A 13,815-nucleotide genomic window follows, 5' to 3' on the forward strand; every position below is an offset into this window, starting at 1 on the left:
CTCTTTGGCCTGAATACCAAGCGTCACGTCTGGAAGACACTGTAGGGATGCTGCCAGGTTAAGCATGGTGGCAGCATCCTGCTGTGGAGATGTTATTCAGCGGCAGGGACTGGGAGACTAGTCAGAACATAGGCAAAGATGATGCAAAGTATAGAGAGATCCTTAATGAAAACCTGCTCCATTGCGCACCGGACCTCGGGCTGGGGATAAGCTTCACCTTCAAACAGGACAATGACCCTAAGCACGCAGCCAAGACAATGCAGGAGTGGCTTAGGGACAAGTCTCTGAATGTCCTAGACTGGCCCAGCCAGAGCTTGGACTTGAACCCGATCGAACTGAAAATAGCTGTGCAGCAACACTCCCCTTTCCAATCTGACAAAGCTTGAGAGGATCTGCAGAGAAGAATAGGAGAAACTCCCCGAATACAGGTGTGCCAAGCTTGTTGCGTCATACCCAAGAAGACTCGAGGATGTAATTGCTGCCAAAGGTGCTTCAACAAAGTAGTGTGTAAAGGGTCTGAATACTTATGTAAATGTGATATTTTTATATATATATATATATATATATATATATATAAATTAGCAAAACTTTCTAAACCTGTTTTTGCTTTGTCTTGGTGTATTGTGTGTATATTGAGGGGGGACACGTTTTTATTAATTTTAGAATAAGGCTGTAACCCATATACAGATCCGTTGACTTTTTCCACATTTTGTGGAAGTATTTTAGTACCTAAACTACTTCCATAGATATTAAATGTGTCAAACAGTTTCCTGATCTTTGTTATATATCTTAGATATCGGGCAGACACTTTTTGGGGGGGTCTGTTATTCAATGCTAATAGCAGTAAGGCCAAATTCAATACTTAATCAAATATTTTTTTAAGCATTTTTGGGGATACTTAAAGGCTGTTAAATCAAATTGCTAGATTATCCTTGGTATGGCCATCTTAAAGGATCTGACCCCCCCCCCCCCCCCCCCACAATTTTCTCCTAAAATGACATACCCAACTCGAACTGCCTGTAGCTCAGGACCTGAAGCAAGGATATGCATATTCTTGATACCATTTGAAAGGAAACACTTAGAAATGTTTGGAAATGTGAAATTAATGTAGGAGAATAACACATTAGATCTGATAAAAGATAATACAAACAAAAAAACTATATTTTTCATCAACTTTGAAATGCTAGACCATGGCCATACTTTCAGATAGGAGTCTAGGTATAATTTGGATTTTGGCCACCAGATGGCAAAGTTTCAGACTGATCCTGTGAACTACATTACTGCACAATATTTTGTGTCAAATCTGCCAGGAGTTTGCCCAAATGTGCCGAATTGATACATTTTCATGTACATAACTATAGAGAACATACAAAAATGCTATGGTATTAAAAAATGCAATTTTACATACTCTCAGGAATGTCATACATGCTGGATCATTAGCTTATATACTTTCACACATCTAGATGGCGGGGTGGGTGTGGAGCCAGAGACAGCAGTGGGTTCAAACTGTAGACCTCAGTTCCTACATTTGAACATAATAATGGATTTTATCAAACACAACTATGCTATATTCTTTTCTCTGGGGCCCTCAGAATGACTAATCAGAGCAAGATTACTGAATGGAAGTCATTCTAGTCACATTAGCAACAACCGTCCTGATTCAAGCAGGCAATGAGCCCCGTCGGGTCTTTTTTTTTAAATGGCGGGTGGGGAAGCGAAACTAATACGTGATAGTATGAAGGAGAGATGTGTGGGAAAATTGCTTTTTTTCCACTCGATCTGTCAAACTTATCACCTTATCGCCTCTAAAATGTAAGTAAAACACTGTAAAGAGTTTATATAATGTGTGATTACATACCTATTTGAAGGTTTGTGTCGAATTTGAATCGGGTTTTTCGGACGGTGCTAAAGTGAACTTCAGAAGTAAACCGTTTTTTTGAGAGTCGTGATCGCTTGCAGTAACGACGTAAAATATGACTAGGTATCCCCCCGTACCCCCGTCACTGTCCATTTCTTGTTTTTAAACGATGAGAGAGGTGCTACACCTGGTGGAGAGAGATTGTAAGACAGAAATAGTTGCTTTATGCGTGCTGTACGTTACGGCATGACATGTCACGATGTAACGGAGGGTCCGTTTTTTTCAACTTTTCGCCAATACTATAGAGCCATTACCATGTCGATCAACGGTTGAATAGAAACGTAGTTCACACCCCCGATTTTGAAGTCAACACAGTCGCTACAGTCCCATTAGTTTTCTTTGTAGCCTCGTTTGAATGTCGCGGTTGCGCACATTTGTATGGAATGGGGTGAGTTTACGTTAGCTAACTTACCGGTTGTGCAGTCCCTCTACCACCATCTCTCCTATCATGGACAACATCTTCTCCTCCAGCTGGTCCCCATGAATGGTCTCTCAGCTCCCTTCTTCTTAGCATCCGACTTGATGTCGAACCACTTTTTTTACGCGGCGACACTTGCCATACCCCCGACGGCAGAGACCGACTCGCCCACTCTTGCCCATCCTCTCTTTTTGGTCTCTGCAGTGACCCTGCAGTTTTCAAGTCTCCCCAACAGCAATCTTTTCCTGGCTGCTATTTCCTCCACCATCACTTCAAACTCTTGTTTGCTGAACTTTGTATTGCGCTTTCCTTGGTTATCCGTGATATAGCTAGTCTGATGGCTATAATGTGTGAAAACAAAAATTGTTTTTGTGCATAAAGGGTTCGCGAGCCAACAAAAAAATAATAATTTTGAGACCCAAAGCAAAAAACAAATGGAATTCAAATGGAAATATCAACACTTTATTATAGTGGGCCAAATCCTATCATCCCTGTCACAGGCTTGTTTATTGGGTTCCTAAGAATGAACTATCTTACGAACTTATATTTTTCCTTAATCTTCTTACTTTTCTTTTCTTAAGTAATGAATCGAGCCCCAGGTAATTATGAAATGTGATGGGCCATAACCCGATCTCCAGTAACGAGAACCATGTAGCTATGACACATTCCTACATGATTTCTTTATTTCAGACCGACCACTTAGAAGTTAAATTGTGGGGGGGGGGAAATGTTTTACTGAACATAGTCTTTCACAAAATTGGGTGGATTATCCCTTTTAAGCATTTGTAACTAAAATTATTTTTACTTCCAGGTGAGCACACACGGTTACTCCCAGAACCAGATCTTGGTGTGGAAGTACCCCTCCCTCACACAGGTGGCGAAACTCACAGGTCACTCCTACAGAGTGCTCTACCTGGCCATGTCCCCTGACGGAGAGGCCATCGTGACAGGCGCCGGAGACGAGACCCTGCGCTTCTGGAACGTCTTCAGCAAGATGAGGTCCACCAAGGTAACCCCACACCTCATTGACTGGCGACATTGGTTTTGTGCTGCCTGTGCCCCACTTAAAGTCTACCTCTTTTTAAATGATTTTGTTACCAATACCAACCCAATAAGCAAAACCAGTGTCTCATTTGGGAAACACTGGTATTGAGGATTCTAGTGTTAGAGAGCTGACCCCTGTTCTCTTCCTCTGCAGGAGTCTGTATCTGTTCTGAACCTGTTTACCAGGATCCGGTAGCCAGAGGGATGCTGGTGTCCAACAAGGGAACATGGGGGTGAACCAGCCCACTGGATTTCATTCTGAAAAACAACTCCCCTTCTCTGCCCCCTTATGTCCTCCTAGGCCTCTGGTAGCCTATGGCCCTTTCAAATACCCAAGGCCAGGTCGTGAAGCCGATAGATGGGAGTCAATATTCCAGTGGAATAAATCCTATCCTCACAACACCCATCACAATCAGTGTGACATTACAAGGCCACACCCCCATATAGTACCATTGGTGATTTTCCCTGGAAGAGGAGGATTCTGGGATGTTATCTTCCCCAAGTTATTCTGTTTTGTTTACAGACAGACTGTGCATACTTGCCAAATATGAAGTTTGTCCTTTTTTTTGAATGTTTTATTTATTGTTAATCACGTAACGTCGCCAGTGTGCTTCAGCAGACTTTGTTTTGTTTTCTGTGTGAGTGAATGTTGCGTGTCGGACTCTTCAGCGAAGAGCCTGAAGCTTTTGTTTGTTTGTGCCTTAAAGGGATAGTTTACATCTAAAATGAAAGTATGTCAAATGTTTTTTTGCCTCACGAGGTATGAAAATGTGTGACATGCTTTGACTTCAGGGTGAGCTGTCCTGTACCTATTTGTAAACTATAGATATTATAATTTTTTTACATGTTGTAGACCATTCTAATTTATTCACCCGGTAAAAAAAAAAGTTTTAAGTTAATTGTGTGATGTGTGTCAATAATGGTGAAAATCTTACATTTTTTAATTAGAAAACAAATCTGCAGTGGTCATTTTGAAATTTGAGCAGTGGCCAAAAACTAACTACATAAAATCACTTACAGTTTTTCTGTAAATTGTGTTGTTTTGCCAGTTAATTGTATTTTTTTAATTTTTAACCAAAGTATCAGTACTCAGTAATCACTTGCATGGATATATGTAGGTTAACCTACATTTACAGAGACAAATTACAATTTTTGGTGTCTTTTGTTCTAAGAAAATGTCATTGCACTCAGTCTAACGAACAAGTAGTATTTGGGAACGTAGGTAAAAAAAACTAGGCATAAACTTTGGAATTTATACTTATACAGGATAAAATATAAACGTTTTATTTTTTTCCCTGGGTGTAGCAGTAACTGAAATGCGCTGTAAAGAAAAAGGAAAAACATTCATGGTCTCTTAAAAGGCCTTGATGGTTGCATTGTGCTATATGTGTCTGTCTGCGGTATAAAGATATTTAATCCAGGGCACTTATTTTTTCTCAGCATTTCTTTGTTTGATTCTTGTAGTGGTACCTTTTTTTTCATTTTCTCAGTTTGGATGTGGCTTTTGAGTGACCTTTTGTGCCGTCTGTGAATGAGTGCTATTTATTTGAGCTGTGTAAAAGTGTCCAGTACACACACAGCATGTGTGTATTATTCTGAGAGTTGATTATTATCTGATAGTTGAAAGATGGACCGCTGACTTGTACAGTGTATATACTAGCTCCAGTCCTAGCTAAGCGTTTGTACTTATTATTTTATGCCACAGAAACAAAACAAAGAATGCTGCCAAATTGAAATGCATAAAGAATGTTATGAAGATCAAAAAATATTTCTGTACTGAGAAAAAAATAAAGTGATCACATCACTATTTTCGAGTGTATGCTATTATCTGTTTGCATTATAAAGTGTGTGTGTGTGTAGGAGAGGGAATGCAGAGCATGTATGATTGGTGTAGTGTTGAATAGTCCCCTGAGAGAGACATCATTCTTGCTAAAGAGCTTTAACTGCTGTATGTGTTGATGACTATCATACCATTCATCTCCCGTGGGCAGATTCTGCATGTAGACCGAGAGAATCTGCCAGGACTGAAAGGAATGTGTGAAATGGAGCAGCAGTAGTTCAGTTTCTTGGCGGTTTCATCACTGGTTATTTGGAAGTATCAGGATTGGGCAAAGGCGGTGCTTAAACTGCTTTGCCACAAGTGCTTCCAGTGCGTGCCCACACAGATCGTGGAGGGTGGAGACTACTTTTTTGCCAGATCTCTTAATGTCTAACACGTATGAACACAGAAGTTAATCACGCAGCTGACCAAATTGCGTGAGATTTTACCCTTGGTTAACTGCTGTTACTGTACCAGAAACTGAAGCCCAGTGTGAGATGGCTCTTGTAAAGCTGTCCTAATACAAAGGAAGCACCAGAGGGCACCAGTCTTCTCTTCTACAGCAGCAGCAGCCTTTCATCCACACCTCTGTTCCATTTCCGCACCAAGATCAGGCCAGTGGTGGACAACTCCAGTTCTGGAAGGCTGCAGTATGTGCAAACTTTTGTTCCAGCCCAGTGCTATTTGATTGAACTACTGGTTGCATAAAAAAAAGTAAGTGGATTCTTTGAATGGGTTGAATGTGCCTGCACACACACTGACCGTTCAGAGCCCTCTTGAGCTAGTACCCTAGCTCCCACCCCTTCAGTGTTCACGTGTGTGAAAGGACTGAGGAATTGTGAGAAATATGGAGCTTCTGCTTAAACTAGTCCTTCAAACAGTTAAGATTTTCAACAATATTGTTTTTAGAGACTTGACAAACCCAAAGGGTCAGGAACTGGTAATGTTCCATTTGGGCCTGTATCACAGCTGCTTCTTAATAGTATTGAATTGCTTCCTTTTCTTCATGACCACTGAAGTGAAAGGAGAGGCCAATAAGGTGTGTCTCTACCCTTCACTGGTCATGGTGAGAGAGGGGATAGAAGCCCATTCTAAAAACAACTCTTACCAAGCCCCCTCCCCCCTGTCTAACCTGGTTGCTTGTTTGCAAATCTGTTGTTTTCACCTATCCAGTCCCTTCAGTTCTGCAAATACATAGGTTAGCAGATAGGAGTTTTTGTTTTTTGACCAGATAGACAAATGGAAACTACTAAAGACTATTGGACCACAGAACAATGAAGGATCAAAGCGGTGTGCTCACCAGACAGATAATGGATTGTGTCTTCCATCTACTTGTAGAAGCCTTTCCTCCAGACCTATCATAATCCCATGCAAATTACACAGATACTCTATTGTGATGTAGGGATAAACCAGGACACGCACAGCATTACATCTCTACAGCAGCTCCAGCTTAGAACCTGTATCATTAAGCCTTGAGAAAAGGTTGGAGAACAGAGGTAGATGTCTTCATCTGGATAATCCTGCCTCCCGATGAGTCTATCAGGAGACAGCCCAGAGAGAGGTCTGTAGGATCCATATTAAACCCAGTTGTAGTGCTAGTCACCACCAGGCTTCTTGGCTATCAAAGGAGTGGAGTTGAGTGTTGGCTACCCAGGCCCGTCCTGCTGACATTTCCTGGACAGAATGGAGCTGTAGTGGGTCATAGAGCTCTTTTGCAAATGGATTCTCATCCTGCCTGTCCCCCCAACCACCTGTCGGCTCAAAATGGAAGGATTTCTTCAGACCGAAAGACAGGATAGACCTATATCTTGGGTTGGTTTGCAATACAACATTGTAAGGATATATGATTTGATGCCATATCCTATTAATAGGATATAATACCATGCATAGCCTATTTACTGGTAAACATTAGGTTGGGCAATCAATAATAATAATAATAAATTATAAAAAAGAATGCATAATTTCAAAGTGCTTCAAAAGCAAAAAAAGCAAAGAAGCATTACATCATCATGAGTAGCCCATATAGTTAGCTAGGTCAACCAATAGTACGTCTTTGAGTGCATGATGCATCCTACAAAGATGGAGAGAGACAGTTTATGGCTTGATCAAAGAAAGGTGGTCAGGGAGATGGTTGATGAAGAGTCTGGCGACGATCTTGTAGAAGGCTACTCTGGGAACCATTGTGAGTCATGTAGCCACTGTACTTCTCCTTCACTATGTATAGCACACACTTGGGTGATGCCTCGGCAGCTCTGGGTGCCAGAAAGCTCACCACACACAGTTCACAGTAGTAGCCAGTCTTCCTTGCTACAATCTCTCTACTGCATCTCATATTCTTCTCAAGCTTCAGGTGACTCTTCAGTTTATGTTTTCAAAATATCAGGAACCAGCAGCCAGGTGAAAAAATAGATAAATAAAGGGTACAGTGTCCAGATGCATCATTCGAAAAAATTATAATAAAAACAATTAGCTCGCTAGACAAGCCAAAATTGTTGACCTGCCAGTCTATCTGCAAATCTGTGGGTCAAAACCACCGGAAATATGCAATAAAACTCAATGTTATCAAAAAACCAAACACATTTTTGTGATTTCTGGTATATCATCAAAATGTATCAATAACAGCATTTTTGGACTCATTCAGCAGTTTTTACCTGATTAAGTACAATACATTGGAAATGAATGTTGAAAGTTACATATTCCTTAAACTTAAGTTGAAAATGATGCTGTCGCTGCTTCCTGTTGACAAGACTTGCAGTAATTATTTTTTTTAAGTGTCCAAATCAATAACCAATACGCAGGGGTATAAAGTACTTGAGTAAAAAAAAGAATTTATGGACGTTTTTTAAGGTATCTATACTTTACTATTTATATCTTTGACAACTTTTGCTTTGACTTCACTACATTCCTAAAGAAAATAATGTACTTTTTACTCCATAAAACTTAACCTAAAATGTATTATCTACACGTACAATGCCTTCAGAAAGTATTCATACCTTTTAATCCACATTTGTTGTGTTACGGCCTGAATTCAAAATGGGTTAAATAGATTTTCTTTCTACACATAATATCCCATAATGATCAAATGAAAACGTTTTTAGACATTTTTGCTAATTTATTGAAAATGAAATACAGAAATATCTAATTTACATGAGTATTCACACCCCTGAGTCAATACTTTGTACAAGCACCTTTGGCAGTGATTACAGCTGTGAGTCTTTCTGGGTACGTCTCTAAGAGCTTTCCATACCTGGATTGTGCAACATTTGCCCCTTATTATTTTCAAGCTCTGTCAAATTAGTTGTTGATCATTGTGAGAGAACCATTTTCAGGTCTTGCCATAGATTTTCAAGTAGATTTGAGTCAAAACTGTAGCTCTGCCACTCAGGAAGATGCACTGCCTTATTGGTAAGCAACTCCAGTGTAGATTTGGCCTTGTGTTTTAGGTTATTGTTCTGCTGAAAGGTGAATAAATCTCCCAGTGTTTGGTGGAAAGCAGACTGAACCAGGTTTTCCTCTAGGATTTTTCCTGTGCTTAGCTTCATTCTATTTATTTTTTATCCTGAAAAAATCCCCATTCCTTAATGATTACAAGCATACCTATAACATGATGCAGCCACCACTATGCTTGAAAATATTGAGAGTGGTACTCAGTAATGTGTACAGTACTCACTTTGTATTCAGGACAAAAAATGTATTTCTTTGCCAAATTTTTGGCAGTATTATTTTAGCGACTTGTTGAAAACAGGATGCATGTTTTTGAATATTTTATTCTGTACAGGCTTCCTTATTTTCACTCTGTCCATTAGGTTAGTATTGTGGAGTAACTATGATGTTGTTGATCCATCCTCAGTTTTCTCCTATCACAGCCATTAAACTCAGTAGCTGTTTTAAAGTCAACATTGGCCTCATGTTGAAATCCCTTCCTCTCCGGCAACTGAGTTAGGAAGTACATTTACATTACATTTAAGTCATTTAGCAGACGCTCTTATCCAGGGCGACTTACAAATTGGTGCATTCACCTTATGATATCCAGTGGAACAACCACTTTACAATAGTGCATCTAACTCTTTTAAGGGGGGGGGGGTTAGAAGGATTACTTTATCCTATCCTAGGTATTCCTTAAAGAGGTGGGGTTTCAGGTGTCTCCGGAAGGTGGTGATTGACTCCGCTGACCTGGCGTCGTGAGGGAGTTTGTTCCACCATTGGGGTGCCAGAGCAGCGAACAGTTTTGACTGGGCTGAGCGGGAACTGTACTTCCTCAGAGGTAGGGAGGCGAGCAGGCCAGAGGTGGATGAACGCAGTGCCCTTGTTTGGGTGTAGGGCCTGATCAGAGCCTGAAGGTACGGAGGTGCCGTTCCCCTCACAGCTCCGTAGGCAAGCACCATGGTCTTGTAGCGGATGCGAGCTTCAACTGGAAGCCAGTGGAGAGAGCGGAGGAGCGGGGTGACGTGAGAGAACTTGGGAAAGTTGAACACCAGACGGGCTGCGGCGTTCTGGATGAGTTGTAGGGGTTTAATGGCACAGGCAGGGAGCCCAGCCAACAGCGAGTTGCAGTAATCCAGACAGGAGATGACAAGTGCCTGGATTAGGACCTGCGCCGCTTCCTGCGTGAGGCAGGGTCGTACTCTGCGAATGTTGTAGAGCATGAACCTACAGGAACGGGTCACCGCCTTGATGTTAGTTGAGAACGACAGGGTGTTGTCCAGGATCACGCCAAGGTTCTTAGCACTCTGGGAGGAGGACACAATGGAGTTGTCAACCGTGATGGCGAGATCATGGAACGGGCAGTCCTTCCCCGGGAGGAAGAGCAGCTCCGTCTTGCCGAGGTTCAGCTTGAGGTGGTGATCCGTCATCCACACTGATATGTCTGCCAGACATGCAGAGATGCGATTCACCACCTGGTTATCAGAGGGGGGAAAGGAGAAGATTAATTGTGTGTCGTCTGCATAGCAATGATAGGAGAGACTATGTGAGGATATGACAGAGCCAAGTGACTTGGTGTATAGCGAGAATAGGAGAGGGCCTAGAACAGAGCCCTGGGGGACACCAGTGGTGAGAGCACGTGGTGCGGAGACAGATTCTCGCCACGCCACCTGGTAGGAGCGACCTGTCAGGTAGGACGCAATCCAAGCGTGGGCCGCGCCGGAGATGCCCAGCTCGGAGAGGGTGGAGAGGAGGATCTGATGGTTCACAGTATCAAAGGCAGCCGATAGGTCTAGAAGGATGAGAGCAGAGGAGAGAGAGTTAGCTTTAGCAGTGCGGAGCGCCTCCGTGACACAGAGAAGAGCAGTCTCAGTTGAATGACTAGTCTTGAAACCTGACTGATTTGGATCAAGAAGGTCATTCTGAGAGAGATAGCAGGAGAGCTGGCCAAGGACGGCACGTTCAAGAGTTTTGGAGAGAAAAGAAAGAAGGGATACTGGTCTGTAGTTGTTGACATCGGAGGGATCGAGTGTAGGTTTTTTCAGAAGGGGTGCAACTCTCGCTCTCTTGAAGACGGAAGGGACGTAGCCAGCGGTCAAGGATGAGTTGATGAGCGAGGTGAGGTAAGGGAGAAGGTCTCCGGAAATGGTCTGGAGAAGAGAGGAGGGGATAGGGTCAAGCGAGCAGGTTGTTGGGCGGCCGGCCGTCACAAGACGCAAGATTTCATCTGGAGAGAGAGGGGAGAAAGAGGTCAAAGCACAGGGTAGGGCAGTGTGAGCAGAACCAGCGGTGTCGTTTGACTTAGCAAACGAGGATCGGATGTCGTCGACCTTCTTTTCAAAATGGTTGACGAAGTCATCAGCAGAGAGGGAGGAGGGGGGAGGAGGGGGAGGAGGATTCAGGAGGGAGGAGAATGTGGCAAAGAGCTTCCTAGGGTTAGAGGCAGATGCTTGGAATTTAGAGTGGTAGAAATTGGCTTTAGCAGCAGAGACAGAAGAGGAGAATGTAGAGAGGAGGGAGTGAAAGGATGCCAGGTCCGCAGGGAGGCGAGTTTTCCTCCATTTCCGCTCGGCTGCCCGGAGCCCTGTTCTGTGAGCTCGCAATGAGTCGTCGAGCCACGGAGCAGGAGGGGAGGACCGAGCCGGCCTGGAGGATAGGGGACATAGAGAGTCAAAGGATGCAGAAAGGGAGGAGAGGAGGGTTGAGGAGGCAGAATCAGGAGATAGGTTGGAGAAGGTTTGAGCAGAGGGAAGAGATGATAGGATGGAAGAGGAGAGAGTAGCGGGGGAGAGAGAGCGAAGGTTGGGACGGCGCGATACCATCCGAGTAGGGGCAGTGTGGGAAGTGTTGGATGAGAGCGAGAGGGAAAAGGATACAAGGTAGTGGTCGGAGACTTGGAGGGGAGTTGCAATGAGATTAGTGGAAGAACAGCATCTAGTAAAGATGAGGTCAAGCGTATTGCCTGCCTTGTGAGTAGGGGGGGAAGGTGAGAGGGTGAGGTCAAAAGAGGAGAGGAGTGGAAAGAAGGAGGCAGAGAGGAATGAGTCAAAGGTAGACGTGGGGAGGTTAAAGTCACCCAGAAGTGTGAGAGGTGAGCCATCCTCAGGAAAGGAACTTATCAGGGCGTCAAGCTCATTGATGAACTCTCCAAGGGAACCTGGAGGGCGATAAATGATAAGGATGTTAAGCTTGAAAGGGCTGGTAACTGTGACAGCATGGAATTCAAAGGAGGCGATAGACAGATGGGTCAGGGGAGAAAGAGAGAATGTCCACTTGGGAGAGATCAGGATCCCAGTGCCACCACCCCGCTGACCAGAAGCTCTCGGGGTGTGCGAGAACACGTGGGCAGACGAGGAGAGAGCAGTAGGAGTAGCAGTGTTAGTACGCCTGTATCTTTGTAGTGACTGGGTGTATTGATACACCATCCAAAGTGTAATTAATAACTTCAGCATGCTCAAGGGGATATATAATATCTGCTTTTTTACCCCTCTATTCATTTTATTTTTGACCCATTTCAGCCTATACTGCCCTTCCGTGCTGTGACTTTTTGGCCCAGACAGAGACATAGATCTCCCCAGAGAACACTGCTACTCCAGCTGCTCTCTCTTCCTTTGACACCATTTACTCTCATAGTCATAGCTACTCCTAACTGGAGAGTTTCTCTTTTCTCCCTCTCTCACCTGTCCATCTGGTCATTTGAATTCCATGCTGACACTGTCAGTTGTCCACTCAAGCCTAATATTGTAGTTATCAAACGCCCACCAGGGGCTCTTGGAGAATTCCGCAATGAGCTTGACACTTTGATAAGCTAATTTCCCGAAGATGTCTCACCGCTCTTCGTACTCGGCGACTTCAACCTCCCTACGCCTGCCTTCAATTCATTTCTTTCCAACTCTCTCTTTCCCCTCCTCGTCTCTTTTGACCTCACCCTTTCCCAATCCTCTCCAACTCAGGTAGGGAGGCAACCCCCCTCCAGGTGTCCGATTCCTACATTGTGTCCTTTTCTGTCTCCCTTTCTTTCAACCCTAGCCACTCAGCCCCTACCCAGATGGTAATGCGCTGTTGTAATCTTCGCTCTCTCTCCCACTACTCTCTCCTCTTCTATCCTATCATCTCTCCCTTCTGCTAAATTCTTCACCCTCCTGTCCCCTAATTCTCATCTCTTTCCGCATCATATGACTCGCACTGTCCCCTATCCTCCTGGCTCCCCTCCGGCTCGGTGGCTGAGTGACTCATCGTGAGCTTAAAGAACAGGGTTGCGGGCAGCTGAGCGAAAATGGAGTAAAACTAACTTCCGGAGGACCTATCATCCTTTCACTCCCTCTGTTCTACCTTCTCTTCCTCTGTATCTGCTGCTAAAGCCACTTTCTATCACTCTAAATGTCAATCTTCTGCCTCTAACTCTAGGAAACTCTTTTCCACCTTCTCCTCCCTCCTTAATACTTCACCCCCTCCCTCCACCTTCTCTGCGGACTAATTTGTCAACCACTTTGAAAAGAAGGTTGTTGACATCCACTCCTCATTTACTCAGCCTATTGAGTCCACTGGTCCCACTCACACAGAACTACATAACACCTTGACCACTTTCTCCCCTCTCTCCAGATGAAATCTTGTGACTAGTGTGGTCTGGCCGCCTGACAACCTGCCGGCTCGACCCTATCCCCTCCTCCCTTCTTCAGACCATCTCTGGAGACCTTGGCCCATTCTTCACTTCCCTCATCAACTCATCCCTGACCACTGGCCGCGTCGCATCTGACTTCAAAATGTCCCGAGTCGCTCTCCTCCTCAAGAAACCAACACGCTGACGTCAAAAACTACAGACCTGTGTCCCTTCTTTCTTTTCTTTCCAAAACACTTGAGCATGCTGTCTCTGATCAACTCTCTCATTATCTCTCTCAGAACGATCTTCTTGACCCTAACCAGTCAGGCTTCAAGACCAGTCACTCAATCGAGACTGCTCTTCTGTGTGTCACGGAGGCTCTCCGCACTGCCAAAGCTGACTCTCTCTCCTCTGTTCTCATCCTCCTAGATCTGTCCGCTGCCTTCGACAAGGTGAACCATCAGATCCACCTCTTCACCCTCTCATGGCTGGGCCCCTCAGGCTCTGCACATTCTACCTGGCAGGCCGCTCCTACCAGGTGACATGGAGAGAATCTTTGTCTGCACCACATACTCTCACTATTGGTGTCCCCC

General features: G+C 44.1%; 1 protein-coding gene across 3 annotated transcripts in view; it reads left to right on the forward strand.

Moving 5' to 3' along the window:
• LOC139560462 (fizzy-related protein homolog) overlaps positions 1–5,187 on the forward strand; it is a 31,992-nt gene extending 26,805 nt beyond the window's left edge. For all 3 annotated transcript variants that reach the window (XM_071377265.1, XM_071377264.1, XM_071377266.1), the window contains exons 12-13: positions 3,148–3,345; positions 3,535–5,187. In XM_071377265.1, coding sequence (XP_071233366.1) covers positions 3,148–3,345; positions 3,535–3,576 — 240 coding nt within the window. In that variant the 3' untranslated portion in view covers positions 3,577–5,187. The remainder of the gene's footprint in view (positions 1–3,147; positions 3,346–3,534) is intronic.
• Positions 5,188–13,815: the final 8,628 nt, after the last annotated feature.

Source organism: Salvelinus alpinus, chromosome 30, assembly GCF_045679555.1.
Source record: "Salvelinus alpinus chromosome 30, SLU_Salpinus.1, whole genome shotgun sequence".
NCBI classification, from domain to species: Eukaryota; Metazoa; Chordata; class Actinopteri; order Salmoniformes; family Salmonidae; genus Salvelinus; species Salvelinus alpinus.